Source organism: Cyprinodon tularosa, unplaced genomic scaffold, assembly GCF_016077235.1.
Source record: "Cyprinodon tularosa strain WSP-4 unplaced genomic scaffold, ASM1607723v1 ctg3, whole genome shotgun sequence".
Classification (NCBI taxonomy): domain Eukaryota; kingdom Metazoa; phylum Chordata; class Actinopteri; order Cyprinodontiformes; family Cyprinodontidae; genus Cyprinodon; species Cyprinodon tularosa.
This window is the reverse complement of record NW_024039007.1, coordinates 914,881-938,669: the sequence shown is the minus strand read 5'-3', so window position 1 is coordinate 938,669 and position 23,789 is coordinate 914,881. Positions and strand designations below refer to the sequence as shown.

The following is a 23,789-nucleotide window of genomic DNA, read 5'->3' as shown; positions in this document are numbered from 1 at the left end:
AAAATATGTTTAATTATCTAAAAACAATAAGGTGATAGCTTCAGTGGAATTGAGATAGGATCCCAGTTTTCAAAACAAATAAAAAAAAAACTTTAATTTTTACAGCTGAATTTATCAGTTGTTCTTGAGTACAAATTCAGATTTTATAGAAAACTGTAATTTTAACTTAAATTAAGTCAAAAAATATGTAAAATTCTTGAATTATAAATTTATATTGACCTAATAAGACAGAATTTTAATTAAACCTAATTGAATAGAAATGTCACTTCATTCAGCTATCTTAATATATTTGAATGCCTTGCTCTGTTTTTTATTTAATGTTTTTCGGGGCCCCCGTGGGTCCCCTCCTGCCCCCCTTGTACATTTTTTTCTAGAATAGTATGTACCGCCACTGGTTGCGGTACATAGCCTACTGTGTGTGTACTTTCATAATAAATCGGCTGCCTTAATGTTGCATGCACAAACTCACCACTATGCGGCTCTGTTTTACAACACATGGTGATAAATTAGCAGGTAACTGGTTAAATATGCCTATTTCGGTTGATCAGGGGGATTGTGATTTTTTCATAGGAAAGCAAAGACATTTAGGAAATAGATGCAACATTTTTTATCTTTCTGTTTCCGTTTTTCTCCTGGACCCTGGAGCTCTCCCATCACATGTCGCACCTGCAAGTCCAGCTGCACTGACTCAAACTGTGGGCTGGCCCCTTAAACACCTCCCAACCTATCAGAGAACGTGGATCCAGTGGGGAGCTTTCCTATTGGTTAAAGCTCCTGTTCATCACAGAAGGCCAGCCCGGAGAAGCTGCGGTGAGCATAGGCTGGCTTCAGAACAGCGATGTGAGGCATTATATTTACATTATACCGAACCGGGTAAGTCTATTTTTTACATATTAACCCTGTGAGGCTTTAATTTCTCCTCTTGTAGTTGCAGGAGATTGTAGCTCATTTTAAACTGCAGAGAAAACACTGTATAGTAACCTCATAGGGGGATATTTGCAGTTTTAATACATAACATGTTAAATAATAATAAAGTTACTGCAATGTTCGTCAATTTCATTTACACTGCTGTATTGTATGTTGTAAGAAGCATGTTGCCATGTTAAGGATGACAGACAGTCGTGGTTGCTACAAGGTTACAATAGCCCACTGGATTATGTTGTGACAAAACAGGGTTAACGTTTAAAGCATAGGACTGTGTTTATAAACATGTTTGATGGCAGCTCGGCGTAGGGTTCCGCGAGTCCTTTAAGCTTATGCAGGGGCCCAATAAGTGAGATGAGACATGTTTAAGGTGCTAATATAAACCTGACAGAGACAGTGAATAGGACAGGGGACAGATTAAAAGAAGATTGGGGATAGAAATTGCAGGGTTGGGATGCGTCTGGTTTGTTTCACAAGAAATTATGTAGGGGCCCAATAAGTGAGACGACTAGGATGATCTACAAACGTGCATGTGTTTAAAAGGTTTTGTTTCTTTCCTCTACAGGGATGGAGCTAGATGGGGGGCCAGGGGTGGCCATGGCCACCCTTAGCCAATCATTGGCCACCCCTACTATTTTTTTTACCCTCTATTACAGACGGTTGCAGCAGTAATACTCTCAAGTGGAATATTCAAAATATTTTAATTTTTCATATATTAACAATTACTTCAAAACAAAAACAATGTGGTTAATTATGCACATCAATATACTAACATTAAAGATGGTAATTCATGCTCTTTTCAGAACTAGATTTTGTGTTATATGGGGTAAAGTGAAAATGATGCGTCTCTGAAAGTCATTAAGGCTACGTTCACACTGCAGGCCTTAATGCTCAATTCCGATTTTTTTGTGAAATCGGATTTTTTTGCGTGTCCGTTCACACTTCCAAGTATATGCGACTTGTATGTGATCTACTGTGTGAACTGAATGCGTCCAACCGAACTGTCCCGCATGCGCACTCGAGGACGCGATGACGTCACACGTATCAAGCGTCCTCAGTGTTTGCGGAAGTAAACATGACTCGTAATACCGCAGCGTATATTGCGTTCTTTAAGTTCTTCTCCAACAGGAGCAGGCAGATTACGAACGAAATCTTTTTAAGAAGATCAAAGAGAAAGACCCTCCCCCGGTTCCGGTAAGACCCTTCGAGTTTGGTCTGAATCGAGCTATCTTTCCAAATATGAATTAAGTCAGCAACCTCACTTTCTCTCCATTGACTGCTCTCTGTGTTATCTTCCGCAATGGTTGTTAGTTTTTCCCGCCTCCGCTTAGTAGGACGCAGATTAGTAACGTTTAGTAACATTTGTCAAGTATCAATGACGTGTAGGTCGGATGAATGCGACCTGGCCGTACAGACACAGGTCGCATTTGAAAAGATCAGATATGTATCGGATTCAGGACCACATATCCAAGTGGCCTGGGTCGCATTTGAAAAAATCCGATCTGTGTCGTTCAGACTGTCATAAAAAGATCAGATACAGGTCACATATGGGCAAAAAAATCGGAATTGGGTCACTTCAGGCTGCGGTGTGAACGTAGCCTTAGTCTTCCTTGAAATCATAGATAAATAACAATTTTAGTAAAAACTTAATAATAAATTTATGTATATATTAGAACTTATAGAAAATATCAATTTTATCCCGAATGATTTTTGATAAAAATAGGTAAGTAATGACAAATGAAGAGATGTTTGCCCCAGAACTCAAACCTGATAAAATTGTATCCATTATACCTTTATCTAGAAAGCACAGATGTTGGAATATGTGTCTATTTGGTAGCAAAGACTGTAGGAAAGTATAGTTTTTCTTTATTTAGAAAATATGGATGTTTTGCTCGTTAATTTTCCAGTTGCAATAGTATAGATGGACTCTGAGGTTCTGGTGCCTATTCACTTTCAGCCACCCCTCAGTGTACATGGGTTATTGCCTGGCCACCCTTATAAAAATTTTCTGGCTACGCCTTTGTTTCGCTAGAGGGTTTAAGGGGTTTACGGGTTTAGAAACACCATTGAAATTTAAAGTTTTCTGTCTTTATCTTGTCACTGATATTGTAGTAATCTAACTATTTTATTTGATCCATTAACTAAAATAAATTATATGGAAAATTGAGGGTCCTTTATATAGTTCACAATTTACAGTGCCTCGCAAAAGCACCCTTACCCCTTGATCTTTTCCAACCTGTTTATAAGTTCAACTTGGATCAGAATGAACTGATCCAAGTATCGCATCAGATATTGGTTGCGATGTTGACTAATTAGTCGGATCTGATATCGAATTAATGAAACCAATCCAGCATTCCGATCCAGTCATTTCTATTATACTTAGACTTAGACAAACTTTGTCATTTTGTATGCACATGTATACAAAACGAAATTTCGCTGCATACAGCTTACAGCAGTGTAATGAGATTGCAGTTGGAGTAAGATAACATTACCAATATTAAGTGCATCAGTGATCAGAATGTACACAATGTAGGAGAAAAAGAAAACAGTTTAAATAATGGTGCAAAAGGGCATTGATATGGAAACGTTCAGTGCAGTGCAAAAATAAATATGGTGCAAAATGCAGTAGAACTATTTTATTATATCATACAAAGCAAGTTACAGTGATTTAATTATTTCAAGTTTATGACTGTGAAGCTTATTATGTTACAGAAAACAGTTAGAAATGAGTTATATCTGAGTTACTTGTTACCCTTTCTAATATTTTTTATATCAAGCATAATTCCTTTACTCACATGGCAAGGTGTTGAGTTAGTCGGTATCAGATATCGTGCAATATGCTCAGGCCATGTATTGCTATTGGATTGGATCAGTACATCTCGATTACATCCAAAAAGACCAGATTTTAAGTTTTTCAGAGTTATTGTTTTGAAGCATCTTATTGTGGATAATACATTTTTGGCATAGCTAAATGCTTGGTGAAAAACTTGCATGGCTTCCTGACAATCAATCATCCTCCCCAATAAGATATTTGTTCTCGTTAAAAGATTTCCAAATTAATTCAATTCAATTCGGTTTATTTATAAAGTGCCAATTTACAACACATGTCATCTCAAGGCACTTTGCAATTCAAACAGATCATAAAGCCACATTGAATCAAAGTTTTCTATCTAAGGAAACCAGTTGATTCCATCGACTCATTGACTCAAAGGCAATCCCTCACACCAAACATGCTTGTAGCAACGGTGGACAGTAAAGAAAATTACATGATAAAGGATGTTTAAATCAAATGTCTTTGTGAGTATGCTAAAGGTATATTAATAAAATAGCTAATTTAATTGATTAGTTGGCTTTGGATTCATTATATGTTATCAATAGAGACACTTTAGTTAGAAATTTTCTCTACTGTCTCTAATTGTATGTCTTTAATATTTATTTCTGTGTATTACTTTTTCTGCCACAGCATCAAACCAAGTGAAACATAGCCTGAGATCTTCCTTCCCACTCAGCGCTACAAATACTGCTTCAGGAACTAAAATGGCACCCATCATGGAGGGCACACACACCATCTTGCTTCTGTATGAACCCATCTATGAGCGTAGCAATATCAGCCTCTACCTTCCCAAGAGACGGACACCCATTTTCAACTACAAGAGCCGCAGCTCTTATTCAGCAAATGCTGATAATGACCATAACTGGGGAGTGCAGAATATGGCTGTGTCCAAACAAAGGGGCCAGTCTTCTGAATCTTTCTGCAGACTCTTCAACTCCCAACAGACAACAAAAGAAGCAGTTGCAGAGCTCTGCTGGCTTGCAGCTGAGCACTACCAGTTGCTGGCAGGTCTTTTATCGCTTTGCCGGGATTGTACTAACAAAGTCCGGATGGGTAACCATGATGGAAAATTCCCCGATTGCGAGGAAGATCCTGAAGTTCACCTTGGGGTTCAGGCTCCGTGCGATGAGAACTGCTCCATCTCTGAGCGTAAGGGCGCAGTCAAGAGCAAAAAAGTTAAGAGGCTGGAAGGCAAAAAGCCGGAAAGTTTTGAGGATATACGAAGACCTAAAGCAAAAAGGAAATTTTCTAAAGGAAAATCACACGTGGAGCCTACGACTGATAACAAGTTAGCCACATCTCAAGCTTTACAGGCAGAGCAGATCCCAGAGGAAAAATCCTCAAACCATGTGCCTGGCAGCACACTATGTAGCTCCAATGACAGAGAGGCCAATAAACCCATCGTTACAACGGAGGAACCTTTTCAGATTACTCAAGAAAACTGGGACTTTGTGGAGAGCAACCAAACCATTGACTCCGTTATGGATTTCTGTAATGACTTCTCAGAGTGTGACGGAGAACTTGGCTATGCCTCGTCATCTTGCAGCCTAATAGAGGGCCTAAACAGACAGCAGAGTGGAGGCAACCTTCGTCCAATAAAAAGGTTTGATTCTAACATGGTTGAGACGTTAGCTGGGAGTGGGTCAGCAGTCAACAAAACTGGACTTCAGGTGTACAGTGACACCAACCAAAGAAACACGGCCATCAGGGTAGTTGCAAAATTGCAGGATGTTGAAGGTAAAGTTTTCAATGTTAGCCATGCATGTTCAAATGGAACTTTACAACACTCAGGGACTATCACAAGTAAACACGAGAGAGGAGAGTGTGGAATGCAAAATGGTGGCTATCGACTTGGAGAGAGTAAGAAAACTGGTACCAAACTTCCTGAGGGGCTACGGCTGCCCCTTTCTAACCCTGCAGAGCCTTCAGCTCCAGTCATATCCCATTCAAAGAGCCCCTCCTCACCTTCTCTTGCTGGAGTCTTCAACAAGTCATTCCCAGCCTCAAACAGCCTCCAAAGCATGTCACCTGTGCTTTCCCCTTTGTCTTCTAAGCAAATGAGTCCACAGCTCAACCACCGCATCGTCCTGCTTTCAGATAAGGATGAAGACCCCTGTCGAGATAGCTCCAATAACAAAGCTGTGCACAAAGGCTACTCTGAGGTCATTGATGGAAATGGTAACAAGCAGACTGTGACCCATCTGGACCTGGACCTCAACAGGCGACCAAGCAGCTCCAAACGGAACTCCTCCAGCAACTCCACAACAACAGGTGAGTTGTGAAAAAATCACTGTGAATAAACTGTCTCATGTACAGACTCCCTGCGCTGATGGGGATACAGATATTCTAGCTTTTATCACCTCAGCAGCACGTAATGTTTGTCAGAGTGATCCCTTCATCTCCCAACTCTGATGCTGGAGTTCAAAGAACTAAAAGACAGAAAGAAAATGGCTTGAAAGGAATTCAATTGCCTGGATTTGTATTTGTGTCAGACTTTCAAGAAACCTCCAGTAACAACTGCATACTGCCAAATGATTTACTCAAAGATGATTTACTTTGTAGCTCAAACTGTCTTCTAGTAGGTTTACTGGAACATGTGAGGGCTGCTGTTTAGAATCTTTGCCTGCTTTGGTTTTGGGTTATGCATGTGACCATAAATTAGAAACTCTCCAGCCTGGATGGGGCAGCCAGGTCCTGAGAAAGGTTTTATTGACCATCCATTATAAGCTTCCTTTCTCTACAAGGAGGGCAGAGATTAGTGGGAGTATCCTGGATCAAAGATTCAGTGATGACACAAAGTTTGACCTGACTGTAGATCATGTGAGCACAGATGTAACTTAAGCATATTCTACAAGTTAACTTTTAAAGATGTGCTTTACCTCCCACTCATATGCCATCAAAATGATTGTGGAGTGGGGCTGCAGAGAAAAGGATTAAAGCTTTTTTTTTATTTTCAACCTTTCGTAATCTCGTCTGTTGCATGTTCATCTGACAATAGGATAATACATGGATTTGAATTGTCCCAGTGTACTCTCTCTAAACATATAATCATAAATCCACAGCTATAAGCCTGTTGAAACATGTCTTTTCACCACTTGGGCATTTTTTGTGGAAGTTCTGAACACATTTATTAAACTCACAGATTTATACAATACAGAGCAACAATGATGTACCAATTCTTTAATTGTTTGAGCTATAATCTAGGTTAGAGTAGATGCTGAATTTATTTTAAAATAGAATTTGTATTTAAGTAAAACAACATAATGCTTTTCTATATAGTAAACATATAGAAATAATCAGGAGGTCAGTGGTCAACACAACCTTAATTGCAAATGCTTAATTTGAAAAGACAGTCCAGAGGGACATTAATTAACCAAACATACATTTGTCAGGGTTTTGAGATGTAATCAAAAAAATCTAAAAAAAAAACCCATCACAGATACAGGTAAGCATGCAAGCTGAGCTTATAGCTACAATTTGAGCCTTTGATTAGGACTAGGATAACAGTGACTCCCTTATTTAGTCCAGTTTGGTTTTCTAGAAGGTTCTTACTTACATTTTCTGTTTTGATTTAAGCCCACTTATCAACGTATATGTTTTCTAGCTGTTATATATATAAAACATTATTTCTTTAAGGGTAGAAAAAAATTACATATCCTTTCCATTGCTGTTCGGAAGCTCACAGTATTGTTGGTGTTCAGTGTTGTGTACCCATGATCATGGTACTGGAAAATTTCACACAAAATGCATTTAGACTGCAACTTTGAATATTTAAAGCAGTGAGCCTTTCTCTTCAAACATTTACTGCTGTGTCCCTTGAGTGTTTGGTTTCATTCTCTTGCCAAAGCAGGAAGAATCTTACCTCATGGCCTCTGTACATTTGCAGCAAACCATTGATCTGACTATGTGTTTACTGCAACATTTAACTACCTCCAATCCCTATGGTTGCAAGTAGCTCTTTAGCAGGATTTCCTAATTAAAGTGTTGATAGTATTTGAAAAGTATCGGTCCTATTTTCTTGATTTTATTGTATTTTATTTAATAAGGATTGTTTCACCTCTTCAACAAAGCTGTGTTTCCTGTACTTTCAGTTGTTTTAGCAAATGAAACTAAAAGCTCAAGCTGAGTATTTTAAAGTGTTTTTCTTGAATATGGCTAAACCTCTTCAGATATGCTATTTTATGAACACAAAAATCTAACTGTATTTTATTTGTCTTTTATGTGACTGACCAACATAAACCATTGCAGGACAAATGCCGTTTTATGCATTGTGTTTAGATTTCCATTTATTAGAATGAAAGTGCAGTGTGTATTTTTAATTTGTCCCACCAAGTCAATATTTTGTGAGACTTTAGCTGCTATTAAAACTGCTGTTTAAAGCAAAAGCTGTCTGAGATAAATCTGTGCAATATGTCCAAAAATGTATCACAAGATTAGCCTTTCATATTAGCTGGCACCAATAATTATTGAGTAGATTTTTGATTTACCCATTTAAAGGACCAAAGGAAAAAAATATATAAATTCTAATTTTTACTCTAATCTTTAACCTTTAAAAACAGGTCAGCTCTACAGTCGACATTGCTTAGCTTAGGTCTGCCCTTATAAACCACCTATGATTATCACTGCAGGTTGAGGGCAGCAAACGATATGAAGGATATTCACCATCCCATAACAGACCAGGGGTATCAAAAGTATTAATGTTTATTACTCAAATAGCAGTATGAATTCTACTGTTTAAAAACACTTTTGCAGAAGTTAGAGTATAAAATTAAGCTTTTATTCAAACAAAAATATAAAAGTACCATTTTAAAAACACCTTAGAGTATAAAATTAAAAGTAATGAAGGAAAAGAGTTAAGGACAAATGCTTTAAACCTTATATTGGTTACTGCACTACCCAATTGAAGGACATTTTTCTACAATTCTACCTTCCTTATACCTAGGTTTCTTTGTTTTATAACTAACGATAAGAGTGTCAAATTTAACTTTGCATCATCTTGAAAAGTGATTTATTGTGGTATGTGCCGAACAACAACTTGGTGCAGGAACGAGTCTAACCACAAAGAAATTATTTGTTTTGACAAAACAGATCATTTTAATGGTTTTGATTTTTTTTAATACCAACAGGCCATAACGAAAATGAACTTAGATAAAACAAAAATAACAGGCCTATTTTTGATATGTTAGGAGTGGAAAGTAGGGATAATTGCAAAAAAGAATGTAAAGAGTAGAAGTGAAAAGTTGTCAAAAAAACTAATTACTCCAGTATAATACTTAGTTACTTACTTAATTAAGGTAATGCAGTATTTGTACTTTGTTACTTGACATCTGCAACAGACTATTTGCCTTGCTGCAGGCAGACAGTTGTACTCTGTCTGACTCTCTGTCTTTCTGTCTGTCTGTCTGTCTGTCTATGAACTCTGTGTTCCAGCTATATAATATAATCCTTACACCATGAAGATGCCGCTGGCATGTCTCTCCAGCTGAGAATGATGTGTTCAGTGTGATATTCAGTGTCATTTTTCAGCTGCACATATTGTTTTGTATAAAGTTCAAAATTATTAATTTACACGACACAGCCATGCACCCTACAGCATATAGGGCCTGTTGTAACTTCATTTTAACAACAGCTTGTTTTTCATGTCTTTCCATAGTGAAAAAACCATGAATGACAAAGAATTATCTCAATTATTTCAAAACAGGAACCTTACATTTTAGTGCTGCCAGAGCAAAGACTACCATTTTAGACTACCACGGCTCTATCTTTTGCAGTAGGCTTATTTTCATTTCATTTTCATATATTCAAAGCTCAGGACATTACATACACAGACCATGCTTTAAATCTTCCCATAACTTTGTGTATCTGTTCCTTGGTTTTCATGAGGCTACATGTTTACTGGTGTTCTCATGGCTTATCTCACTGCATTCTTGAGACATGTGTAGTCCCAAAACTCACTTTCACTTTTTTCTTTATTTCAAAAAAATGCTACAAAGGTCTAAGAACTTTCTCATGTTTTTTCACTACCGAGTAGCACACTGTAGCCAGTAAACATCATGCACTAGTCAAAACAGAAAACAGAAAGAACGCAAACAGAAAGAAGCTGGGGGTGTTAATTTTTCAGAATAAATGTAAACATTATATGATATTTAAATACATTTTAAGCTGAGATAATGATTAGTATCAGTCTGTGAATATACAGTATGCTATATCCAAGGTTTATTTTCATGTGAATATTTTTTCCCTTTGTATCAGCGCTGAAGTGTCGGCTTTCATGTTGTTGCAGCTGTGCGTCATATTCAGTTACATACAACTGTTTCATTGTACTATTAGTCACTACTTTGCAATACAAAACATTTAATTTAGTTTTTTTCCAAATAAAAAATAAATTAATTCCAGGGGTTAGTAGATCTGTGTGAAGCCTTGACTGTTATGTTGAATAAAGGTGGAATTGTTTATTTTCCAAGCCCTTTGATGTTAGCTTCCCTGGTGACGGTGTACTTATTAATTGGTGTAATTAATGCAGTACTCCTGAATTTTAAAGAAGATTCATTTAATGTGCTGAGTCCAATGCTCCAGTGCCTCTACCTATTTGCACTTCAAACATCAAGGTAGATTGTTTGATTTGGTGACAGTGCTGTCATCAGTATCCTTCAAGGGAGCTAAACCTGGAAGATTCATGGAAGTTCAAGCGCCACTGTTGGGTAAAACTTATATAGTATTGCTTTAAAGGATGGAGCTGGCAATACAATGTTGTTTGAATTGGAGTCTACTTGAACGTTTGTTGGCAACCTCAATAATACCATGAAATGTGCTGATAAGACTAAAGCTTTAGGTGGAGATGTCTTGGAAAATCCCAATACAGTATTTTTCCCTCTCCTCAAGTGCTCATTCTTATCTAAAATATGACAATAATGTAATAATTACATTTGCGAAACTGCTCCAGTAAGTTCTCCCCTCTAGTGCACTGCCAAGGAACATTGTTCCCAACATTGAAGACAAAGAGCAGCTCAATTACAATTCTGTTGTCCATGCTTCCAAAGCAGAGCACAAGGGGTGTCTTCTTTGTCAAGCTGTGCACAGTGGGAAAAAAAGCACAAAGGTCCTTTTTTGTAACATTTAACCTGTTTTTCTCAATGAATAACTTTCCTCCTAAAACATCCTGGAACATTTCAGTTATGCTGTGTTTTTTTTTTTTTTTTTTTTTTTTTTTACTTTCCCCCTCAATAAACCCTTTTCAGTATCCAGCAGCTCTGGTGTCACATAGGGAAGCTAACTGAATACCATCTCTCCTTGGTCATGCCTTCCCTATACCTTTAAGTCTATATGATGAGACTTGAAACCTTGATCTTAATGACAACTCGGCCATCTTTGGCTGTATTTTTGCTTACACTCAAATGCAAAAAGAGATGCAGATCCTGGTGTGTTCACTTGCTGCTGCCTTTTAATGACAAGCATTGAAATGAATAAATCATTCAACATTAAAGTGCTGCATAGCCAACAAGCCTATGATAAAACAGAAAACTAAAAGGTAAATTAGGTGCACAAAATTTGATAGTTCCTGGCATTTTTCATGACTTATATTTAAAGTCAGTGAATCTTTTTTCTTGGTGTTGTAGGTAGGTAGAGGCTGTCAAATGTCATATGGTCTAGTTCTCTGCTTTTGAATAAGGAGGTTTATAGATTTTGTGGAATTAAAAAATATAGGAAACAGAAGGAGCTGTTTTTTTTTTTGAGTTATTCATTAAATTTATGTTAATATGCACTTCTTTTTCTTTCTGTTTTGTGTTGGTTGACCAAGATTTGTCTCCTTAAAAATATATTTAAAAAAATGCCAGAAAAAGTGATTTCTTTTTGCTTGAAGGAGATGCTTTTAAATAGATATGAACCAATGGAAACTAAAATAATGCCAATTCAGGAATTCTGGATAGGGCATATTAATAGGCAGAAGGGTTCACATTTTTTACTGCAAGACATGCTGTATATGTGTCAGGCTTAGAACAAAAGGACCCACTTTTTGAGCAGGTTTCACAAAATGTTTATTTAAGATGGAATTGTAGAGAACAGCATCTAAGGCAGTAACAGGAGACAGCAGGTTAGTGACCATGTCTATCTGATGAAGGATGATAATGAACGTGTGAGTCACTAACCTGGTGAGGTTGTTCAAGTCAGTCGGCTACCAACGAGATGCAGCGGGCACCGCCCAGAGAATCCCAGGGGCTGAAGTCTCAGAGGTCGTGGGATAGGCAGGAGATCAGAAATGACATTACGAAGGAAGGCAGGATAATCCACAGGGCAAAGCCAGTGTCCAGGATGTGCTTGGGAGACCTGGTGAGGAGATCAGATATCTGGATAGGTACATAAGGGAAATGCAGGATGGTGTCAGGAATCAGTTTCAGGTTTGGTTAACAGCCAGAATCCAGCAGGAGTCCGAAGACAGGTCAGGCAAACAGATCAGAACGGGAATAGGCAGGCTCAGAGGTCCAAAGGCAGAACGGGTCATGATCAGGTAATCAGAACTCAATCAGGTACACTTGAGAACTCTCATCAAAGGCTTGAATAATCTGGCACTGATGACTGGTTGAAGGCTAGTTAAATACAGGCTGAAGGAATTGGATAAGATGAACAGTAATGAAAATTGGGCGGAGCTAGGCAGGTAAATTTAATGAGTATTCAGGCCAGTCATCAGCACCAAGATCGTGACAATTTTTTTGCCTTTTTACTCCATGTAGCGATTATTCCATTACTGAAGTAGTTAGTTATCATTTAAATAATAGACTAAATATGAATAATCTCACTATTTTCTTTAGACCTCTTTCATTGTCTCAGTCTTGCTTTGTCAGCCTTTGAGAAATTGCATCAAGACCGGTTGGAGACTTTGAAGTTTAGTATAAAAAATAATAATATAAAACGCAACTTCCTTTGATCTTCACCTGCAGACTCACATTACACTGCCTGTGAATTGAAAACAACACTGTTTCATGGTCCAGCCTTTTAGCTCCTTTGTTTTCCCCTGTGATTGGTTTCTCCCCCATTTATCCCAGCTGTGTGTGATTTTGTGTATTTAAGCTCCTGTGTTCCCCATCACAGTCTCGTAGTGCCTGTCCTAGTTGTCTTTTGGTGTCCTTCTTCGACTGTGTGTAATAAACTCACCATTCTGAAATGAGGAGGTGTCCTGCATGCATATTGGGTTTGATTCTGCACCATATTTCGTGACTGTGTGGCTCTGATAGTGACCACCGTTTGACTAAATTTAGTCCTGCATTGTATGTTACAGTCACTCCTGGTTAATGTTCTAGCATAGACACAATTCTGCATTTTCCTCTTCATAAAATCCTGCAGCGGGGGAGGTGCAAGCCCATTCAAAACTTTAAAAACAAGAGAAACATTTAAAAATTGTTTGATAGCTATCCAAATAAAATAAAAATGTATATATATATATATATATATATATATATATATATATATATATATATATATATATATATATATATATATACTTACTAAGAGCATTGCAATAATGAAAATGAAGATATTTCCCATATACCATTTTAAATGTTTTTTTGAGGTTGGTATCAGGGTTCTGCCCTTTTTTTAGATTTTTTTTTTCTTTATAACTTTGTGTCTTTTTAGTTGTTTTCTGGCAGTGTTGTGTTTTTGTGTTACTCTCTGTTGCTCCCTTGTGTCCTTTTCCTTTCCCTTGACTCCCTTCTAGTTACTTCTATCCACACCTGTTCCAGATTCTTCTATTCTTTGTTCTGTTCCTCATATATACAACACCTCTGCAGTTCCTCATTGCTGGTTTGTTGTTGCTTTATTGTTGCTTGGCTCCCTGTGTATTTTTTTTCTCCCTGGCATCTCCTGGATTTTTGCTTTACTGTATTTTTAATTTGTTTGTTTTTTTACCTCCATTTCCTCTGGAACTTTCCATTAATTCTACAAACTTAATCTTATATGCCTCCTCATCTCTACATTTGGGTCCTCAAAAACCTCCACCAAACCTTGACAGTTAGTCTAGGTAGGTTTTAAAGTACCCCCTGTAGTATGGAACCAATTGTAAAAAACAATTGCAAAAAATTACAATTATATTACTAACTGTAGTTATGCATTGTACCAGTAGGTGGTGACATGTGCACATGAAGCGTCATGAACTGTGGGGATCATTGAAGCAATTTGGCAAAATGGTTCAATGTCTCGAGAGGCTTAATCTCATTATCACTATCAGATTATATTGGGTCTAATGGTTTTTGTATCTATGTATGTCTGCATTTATTATCTTGATTATTAATTTCTTATGATGAGTATGTGTTTAATAGCAAAAAGTAATTTGTAGTTTAATTAAGCATTGTTCCATTATTTTTATTTGCACTTCTTGGTGCACAAATATCCTTAAATATCTAAATCATAAACACTTGGTCTTGGTCTTGGAGGGTTTGGTCTTTATTTCATTTAGATATATTATTCCTGTTAAAACTTTTGAAAACAGATTCATTCTTAAAACAATGGTATCCAGCAGTTTGTTGAGATTTGCATTCCTTTAAACCTGTGCTTGATTCTGAACACTTCTATTAGCACAGGTAGTTCTCCCAAACATGGACAGGATACAGGCACCATTACCTCTGAGCAGTGCTATCAAAGCGAGGCTGTCATTGGTTTAAGTCTACTTTATGACATGATAAGCCTTCTTAGACTCTTAAGGACCAAATAATTTGCTGTGGCCTTTCGAAAGTGACCTTCAAGCCATGAGATTAACATATAGGATTTAGTGGGTTAAAATTTTTTTCATGAAGCATACATAACTAAAAATAAAGAAAGATATATCAAACCAATTTTATATATGCAGCAGGTGGATAAAATCCTAGTGATAAGTCCTCTACAGGGACTAGAAATTGTGGAGAGTCGTTTTTGATCCGTACTCTCTGCACTTCGCCCATAGTGGGCTTAACACTGCTTCTGGAACCATTCCAAACTACAGTCAGCAGTTTGCACTGCAGAACTGAGCTGCATAGCATTATGATAATGAAAAGTTATTAATCTTATCCTGCTGTTTTTCCCCACCGCAGTTAAAGCTCCACGTGGCTCATCACAGTTGTCTCTGAATGAGTATGTTTAAGTGTTCCTGTTAACCTCTCTGCTTTTATTTTTCCATGAATTTATCTGTTCATATTAAGATATTAAGACAAGACTCTGGGGGATATACTGTATTCAAGATGACTTGTCTTCATAGTTGTATGCTGTGTTAAAGTTATCTATTACTGTATAGCCTCTTCAAGGATACAACACTTATTGCATATACTGTAAGGGATACCTTTTTATATTATTGAACAGGGAGGTAGAAAGATGTTTAGTTTCATCTGCAGGAAATTTAGGTCACAGATTGATATTTTTCTTTCTTTTTACACCTCAAGTTTGGACCCTCTTAGTTTAATACTGTGTTGAAGCCCTAATTAAATTAATCACAAACACATTCTTTTTGTGCTGCGGTCTCAGCTTGCAGTCTTGCCTTATATGCTCAGTCCTGTTCTTCTCTCCCCACAGATTGTTTAATCAAATTAAGTAGTGGGCTATGCCTTAACCTCTCTTTTTCTCTTTTTTTCCCTGATACAGCCATTTTGTTCTACTTATTGTGTCTTTGTCATGGAGAAAATAATCCATCTTTAGTTCTCTTGCAGAAGCCTCAAGGATATGTTTCAACATTGACTATTTTTGGAACAGTTGATTAAAGTAACCCCAAACTATTATGGTACTGCATAATCATGTTTTGTGGCATTTATGGCATTATTTTTGCAGCAATCATATTTTTTCAATTGCACTTAAAAAAAAGTTTAAGCCTGGTTTCATTAAAGTGTCAATCACGTATGTAGTATTCATGTTGCAGAGGGCTATTTTAAAATAAAGTAATTGTTGTTCAATATATCCCAAATGTTATGATCTTACATTTTAAATGCTAATGTGAAGTTTAACCAGTTGGATAGAATTTCATGGCAGCAGATGCTACAGACACAAATAACACTTCCGCTAAAGACCACAGATGAAAAGTTGAACTTACCAAAGTATTGGTAAGTTCCTAAAACAGGCTAGATCCTTATAGTAGTCATACAAATATATGCAACCACATCATTTTTGTGGTTGTTTTACCCACTAAATTGTTTCATTTTGATTCCAATTAATTCACAAGTTAAAAGGTTAAGGTTTTTTTGAGATGGTGTCTTATTTTGGATCACAAAAAAGGTATAGTTCCCCCTAGAAATGTGAAAAAATGAATTTTGGCTTCATTATTGTAATGCACCTACCATAGTCAGGAGGGGGCAGTATTTCCCTACTTAAATCAAATCTAAGTCAAGCTGATTGGGACTAAGGTTTACTACTGAATGTAAGACTTAAATGTAAGGTAATTTGTAAATTTTTTTATTTATGTTGGTAATAGACAAATGATCAATTAAAGGAAATATTATACAGTAATATTCAATATATTTAATAGTTCAGTGGCCTGGAGCTTTTGAGTAAGGGTTTTTACTTGTTTGTTTATATTTCCCTGCTGCATATTGATGCCTAAAGATTCAGATTAATGCTTTAATTCTCTTTGCTATTTTGGTTAGATATGAAGACTGGGTAATAGAATAACTTGGAGAGGCCACTTTACAGTATATGCAGCTTGGCTTATGCATTTTATCACTGATGCTTTGAAGCGACACACGATGGTGCAATTGTAATCCTGATACTGTTTGTTTTATTTCGGTAGAAGAATTCCTCCTACGTCAGGATGATATCTGGATGCTGGATGGCGATGACCCACAGGAGGTCCCCTGCTCTGTTTCTCGCCCCAACCACCTTGAATTTCTCCGTATCACGCCTCCCGAGGATGACATCATTGGAGACACGCCCTACTACCCCAAACTAGAGTGCACGGTGAGAGTTCTTCAGAAATAAGCACCAAAAAAAACACATGACTGTTCTTCCACCTCGTGAAATTCATGGGGATTAGCCTTCATTGGTGCATTCGGCTGGCTGATTATAAGTCATTAGGAATGGATTAGAGGGTCATAAATTCTCGTCTTGAGATCCAATCCTAAAGCAAAGGTTTGGGAAACTCTTAGCTTCAGAGTAAAAAGAAAATCTTTCCTAACTTTATAAGCAGTTTTTTAATGCCTTAATAATATGTCTTTTCCTAAATATTATTATCATTGTTGTTGACTAGACTATCAATGTATTTGCCCTGCAGTATAGTAAATGTACATGTTAGACTTTAGATCATTTAGGCCAGAAACTTCTATTATGTAAAAATACACAATACTGTTGCCTAAATCATCTCATAGAAAAGTTTTCCATCTATTTTAGTCTGTTCAGATTCCATCACGCTGTCTAGCTGACTGCTCCCATTCCTGTGGCAGATTCTCTGGGTGTGGAATTAGGCGCGTTTTCGTGTCTGCAAAGGCTATGCATTGTTTTCCCTGAGACACCTGAACTGCCCTGACTGCAGGCACAATTGGTTGACATACCAGAAGCAAGTGAATGTTGTGCATGATTAGTAAATTGTCACAAAAAAAAGCAGCAGCTATCTCACTATTTACATGTTACAAGCCCTCTTTTTAATTTATTTCCAGTACAGCTGTACATAAAATATTCTAATGTAATGCTACATAGAAATGTTCAGGGGGAGGGAGGAGTGAACACCCACTTTAACAATTACAGATAGATCAAAGGTAGCATTCATAACATAAATGCAGTCTTTAAAGGTGTAAATGAGTTTAGGGCTGCAACTAATTGATTAATCTGTTGATTATTTTTTTTAATTAATGGATTAATAATCAGATAGCGAAAGGTTCCATGAAGAAGACTTTTTACTAAATGAAACCAGGTGAAAAAAAAATATTGTTTCACCTAAATATTGGCAGACAAAAACTTTTGTCTTAAATGCAAAATGTTTACTTTTTTTAAATTTACAATTTAAGAATAATTGCTTCTCTCAGAAGGTTGCTCTGTCAGCTATGAACACATTTAGAGTTTTTATACTCCAGTTAACAATTAATTGATTACTTATTTTAAAAGAAAATTTATCTGATTAATTGTTTCAGTCCTAATTGATTTATCTATGACCTATCCAAAATAATAAAGCTAACATAAACCTAACAGCATTTCAGAAAAAGAACATCATTATCATCATGGCAATCAAGCATAAGCCTGTGATGGCAAGAGGCTGCTTTGGGACCTATTTGCCATGAGAGCATCAGGAAGTCCACCTTTAATTGTGTCTATAAATACAATGATTTCTTGGACGGACGTAGCCTAAAGTCATAACCTCCCAATGTTGCTGAAAAAAGCAATTATGCAAGAATAAAAAAAAAATCTAATAGTTGCACAGTCACATGAAAAATTTATGGTAAGCTGTCAAACACATTTGATGACAGCTTTTTTATCAAGGAAGGTACAACCAGTTAAAAATAGGTTTAGAGGGGTTTACTTTTTAAAAGGCTTGCTTGAATTTTCATCTTTTTTCCTGATTAACCATATTTAACAAAAAAAATGTCATGTTTATCTTTCGCTAATATTAAAATCTGCTTTAAAATTACTGAGGTAAAAACAAACAAAAAACATAAAAACAAGAAATCTTTAAAGAGGCAAACAGTATTCTCTGCATGGTATATTCCTATCAGAGCCTTCAGTTGAATATTTTGTTTTTTTCCATCAAAACCTTTTTCTGGGAGATCATTGCTTATTAATGGAATCTTTTGAGTTGTATCTCAGTATTTGAGAAACAAAAGATTTTTCCAAAGCTTAACTTTAAGCATGTTGTTCCCAGTGTTTATTCCATAGTATTCTATCTTGCAGTTGCTTCCAGGAAGAATGACCTTTGGTTGCTAAAGGCAACCAGTTTAAACTTCTGTGCCAACTTTAATCCTCAACTATAAATCTATGTGATGAATACAACTTGGTAGAGTTCCTACTATAATTTAAAAAGTACATTTAAATTTATTAGTATTCTTACTACAGCTAGCAGCATATTAGTAATTTTAAGTTTCTTTAAATCCATTTCATAGCAGCTGAATTGTATTTTCTTAAATTGCCTCAGTGTGGAGCACATGTTCACTCTAACTGTGAAGGTAGGAGAGCTAACATGTCTTTTTTTATTGTTGTTTAGCTGCTTAGGCTTATAATCACATTTTAGCCTCTTAGCATATTAGAATCAAGCTGGCTGTGGCCAGCAGGTTGCTGCCTAATCACCACCACCATATTAAGTCCAGTGTTGCTGCAGCTTCCCACTTTATTGTGTAATGCTGCTTTACAGAAAACCAAACCTCTACCTGACCACAAGCTCCTTTTCTGCTGGCTCTGTTTCCCTTAAGGAAGTAGGGTAGAGGTAACCAGACACCTGTTGTGAGTGGCTTCTAAAGAATCCCTCCCAGAAAGGGAGGGATCTAAAGGAGGTGTGCCCAGACTCGGCAGACCAGTGAAATTCCTTTTTGCTCCCAACTTGAGGAAGTTTTCTCACACATTACCACATACAGTTTGACTCAAAAAGGCTCAAAATAGAAGCGCCAGGACTTCACACTGCCACACAGGGAAGTACAACAACCATCTTTGTGGAATATTTCGCTAAAACCTTCCAAAGTGTTTGGACTACTTCTGTTAAAAGTCAGGTGAACTCTGTTCTCCAGCTGTACCGGACTCATGACAGCAGGGCAGGTTTCGAGTTGTCGAACAGCTTGACTACACTGGATGTCTCGTGGGAACCTCATATGCTGGGAGAAGACTTAACTGTAATGTTGACAACATGCAGCCAAGACTTGTCCTCATGTCATATTATGAAAACCAAGTATAAGCGACCTGTGCAGATGTCATTTAACCTTCTTACTGGAGAGGGTTAGAGAAGTGTGAGAGGTTTATCTGTACAAAGGCCTTTTGTTTTTAGAGAGCTTTAGTGGCGAAATTGAAGCGGCGTGAATAACTACAGGTTGGAAGAGAAATCTTTTCAAGGGAAACTCAAAGTACAACTTTTGGGAAGCACAAATGGCGAGTGAAAGTGATAACCTGGACGAACAAAAGAAGCACTCCTCTAATTCCATGTTGAATGTTTTCAACAACTTATTCATGCGGGATCATTCTTCTGATACTCCTGTGTTGACGTCTTTTAAGGAACTGCCAGATGGAGACACCGATGCTTGTCAATGTAATAGTGATGGAGCACTCCAGGAGACCGAGTCCTCGATCAAAACGGCTCGTGAACAGATGGAAGGAGCCCCACAAGTCTCTGATTTGGATCTTGTACAAGTGACAAGGGTAGAAACGCATAGTGACACAGACAATGAGGAGGATGAGACGCCAAAAAGCAGTAAAGGTTTACCTGAGAAGATTGATGTTTCCTCAAAGGCTCTCCTATCCGAAGGAGGCAGTGCTGCAAAAGGAAACAAGAAAGAGAATGAGCCACAAATACCAGTTTTTAGAACGCATGGTTTTAGAGATAGATCAACCATAGAAGCCATTTTAAATTCTAGCAGGCTTGGTCGCAGGGGTAAATCTAGGCCATCAGCTGGATCGTCAGTATCTAAGAAGGAAGATGGAGTTGATTCCAAGAATAGTCCTTCTACAGAACCTACTAAGGATAATGCTAATTTGAATGTAGCAGTTGAATCAGAAGTAAATGATGAGTATGATAGCATAGATTGTTCTCAGCCTGTTCCTTCTGTAATTTCTGGCAATCAGATATTACAAACAACTGTTAATAATGATGATGGGGTCTTGCCGACAAAACCTCCGGAAAACATGAAAAAAGCTGAGGAGCCCAAACCTAATAAGATTCCCGAATCAGTCCAGTCATCTCCCAAACCAGAGAAGGCACTTAATTTGACCCTTTCAGGGTCCAAAGGACCATCAGACTCTACAGGCATCAGTGAGCCATCTGTCAGCTCATCTGCAAAGCGGACAGCTGATTCAAAGACGCTACAAGCAGCATCACCACTTTCATCTGCTGCCGCCGCCTCTAGCTCTGTCTCCCCACCCAGGGGGACACAGCTCTCTTCCCCATCCTCCTTTCAGATGCCAGCTCTGTTCAGTGGTGTTCGAGTGCTAAAGAAAGGAGCAGTAGGAGATGAGAGGGAGGTTGTGTCAGAGATCAAGCAAAGGGAGAAGGATGCTGATTTGGCTCTCCTTAGCCTCAAGAAAACAGTAAACAAAGCCAAGCTTTTCCCTGAACAGAGGACGAGCTCCAGTATCAAAAAGCCCAATGAGCCCAAATCACTGATAACATCTAAAAGCACTGCAAAGGGACAGCTTACTCAGCGCCTTACCTCGGACAACCATGATGACACTAAAAAGTCAAATGATGGAAAGGAAGGAGACATGGAAGGTAAAAAACAATCTGAAAAAGGAGAAGACACTTCTGGGGAGAGCAAAACTGGACTAGAAACTCTAAAGTCCCCACCAGAAAAAAAGAAAACCTCAGATATAGCTTACGAGACCTTTAAAAACATCTTTGGCCCGAAGATCAAAACTGATAAAGGGGAAGACGTTGACATTGAGGCAGTGAAGAAAAAAATTAAAAGCGACAAGGAAAATCTGCGGTTAATTTTTGAGCGAACTGCTAAGAGTCCTGGCAAAGATGTTACAAACTCTACGGAGGCTACTGTATGTCTTCACTGCATCTAAATGTACATTTTATAGATTTCTTTACTTTAAATGGCATTGGTTAATCAGTTTTTGCTTGTATTTGTTATACAGACAGAGGTCTCTCCAACAGACAGTGAGGACCGGACTCCGGGCCGTCTTCATGCTGTGTGGCCTCCACCCAAACCCAAAGATGAGGAGGAGAAGGTGGGGCTTAAGTACACAGAGGCAGGTAAGAACTTAAGAGTTGTTGGGTGAGGCAGTGATGCCTTTGTTTGTTTTAAAATGAGGAATGTTGGCAGTGGATCATCCCTTTTAAGCTTTAACAAGGACACACCTCACACTGATTGACTTGAGGGATACCAGCCAGTAGAGCTACAATTAAAGCATATGAAGTCTGGGTAATTTGAACAAGTCTTTAGAGGAAAATACTTTAAGTGAAAGATGAGCATTCATAATCTAATCCTGAAGCACTTTAAGTTTATGTTATTAAAAAGCTTAGAAAGAATCATCTGGATACAAATAAATCATTAAAAAATCCATTAAAGATTGCGCTGAGGTTGTTGCTGCTCTAATTGTGGTTTCTACTTTAGATCCCTACAATGCAGCCTATTTGAAGCTAGTGGGATATTGGCTACTAAAAGTACATCGTGAAACAAATGAGTTGAAAGCACACATGGCAGATTCAGTTATGCATTATAAAGCTTTGCTTGAAGCCAATAAGCAATGGCTGATTAGAGAAAAAGAACCACAATGGCCCAGTTGAAGCACAGTGTTCTCTGTGTTGCAGATGTTAGAATAATAGATTAAGATGAAAAAATTTGTTTTAGTGATCTGTATTCTATTTTTCAGTTCTGTTCTCATATGAAAGAGTATCAGAACTCAGACTGTGATATGCAGATAAAAATAGTGCCATAGCATGGTTATGTATTAATAAATGATGAACTATTGATCTTCTAACTCAGACATCTATACCCTAAATTATAAAGCAAATAAACAAAAAGATGCATGTTTAATAGAAAAATAGTAACTCAAATATACAAGAGCTGAAGATATCAAAGACAAAAAGCAAAGTTGTTTTAGTCATACAAAAGTTAATTTATTAGAACACCTAGATCATATGTGGATAAGAGTGTACATATACACTCTTTTTGTTAAAATCACTTTTAATTAGTTTATATAAATTAAAAAACCAGAAGAATAGATTTAAGCTGTAATGCTTTATTAATTAAATAGCTAATCTTTTTTTTGAAGTTGGAGCTTGAATCTGGGGATGATGACACCCCAGATGACAGCATGTTCTATTTACAAATCAGCAAACAAAAAATGTTCTTATTCTTTTGTTGGTAGCTACATTAGTATTAGCAATATTAGTTAATAGATTGTTGCAATTTTTATACATTAAAAGATAAAGGGAACATTTTTACAAATAAGCATTTTACAGAAATATTGGATCCTAAGCTTTGGGAATATGTATGAGATTCAGATGTGAGTAGTAACTAGTTACAGTTACTCGGTTACATTTACTTGTGTAAACTTTTAAAAGGAATTACTTTTAGAACAAGTTTAATGGCATTACACTTTTTCCTAAAAATATGATTGAGTATCACTACTGTTAAGTAAAATTTCTGGCTACTCCATCTGTTTTGAGTAACTTCACTTCATGAAAGAATTTTGTTTTAAAGAAATTTGCACCAATGAGAGACTCGTTTTCTTCTTTTTTGTACTGAAGGCTGATTGGTTAATTATTTAATTTAATTATTTATTTCCACCTGCTGTGTCTGTCAAGTCATTTGAAGGCTGAGTGAAAATACAGTAAACAGTATATAATGTAATTTAACCAATACTTATAATTTTGTGAAATATTAAATCAGTTGTTATCTTCATGGATAGACGGTAAATCAGTTGTTCAGTACTTAAGTGGCCTTCTTACCAAAATCGTTTTTAATTTGTTTGTCATTTCTTTAAAAGCTACTTTTTACTTTAGGAAAAATATGAGGAAATAGTTCTGCTCTTATTTTGGGGTACTCTACACACCTCTGATTAGATTATATTTTACAAGATGCAATTCTGACTTCAGAGGGTATTCATGTTTAATTTCCAACTGTAAAGTTGTTTCATTTACCAAGCAGTTTACTTTAGAACCGATCTGTGGAGCTGTCTAAATCTCTTTTATGGCATGGATCCGTACGTCTGTTGCTTTTTTTATTTAGTGGCTTATTGGCTCTTCACAATATATTGCTAATTTTATAAACACAACTGTAACTATTTGTTTTAAATATGTAAAAAAAAAAAAAAAAAAAAGGGAAATAATTGAAGTTTCTTTGTTTTCATCCAAATTTCAGAGCACCAGGCTGCTCTCTTGCAGCTGAAAAGGGAGTGCAAGGAGGAGCTGGAGAGGATGCATGTAAGTTTACGGTTACTGATGTAAGCT

At 37.0% G+C, this 23,789-nt stretch overlaps 1 protein-coding gene across 3 annotated transcripts in view; it reads left to right on the top strand.

Moving 5' to 3' along the window:
- The first annotated feature begins 790 nt into the window (after window positions 1-790).
- LOC119787535 (formin-1-like) overlaps window positions 791-23,789 on the top strand; it is a 74,445-nt gene continuing 51,446 nt past the window's right edge. For 2 of the 3 annotated variants that reach the window (XM_038291449.1, XM_038291452.1), the window contains exons 1-5: window positions 791-873; window positions 4,388-6,028; window positions 16,497-16,663; window positions 21,470-21,587; window positions 23,701-23,762. In XM_038291449.1, coding sequence (XP_038147377.1) covers window positions 4,462-6,028; window positions 16,497-16,663; window positions 21,470-21,587; window positions 23,701-23,762 — 1,914 coding nt within the window. In that variant the 5' untranslated portion in view covers window positions 791-873; window positions 4,388-4,461. Of the gene's footprint in view, window positions 874-4,387; window positions 6,029-16,496; window positions 16,664-19,195; window positions 21,377-21,469; window positions 21,588-23,700; window positions 23,763-23,789 lie in introns of those variants that run through there. The other variant, XM_038291450.1, reaches the window with a different exon arrangement.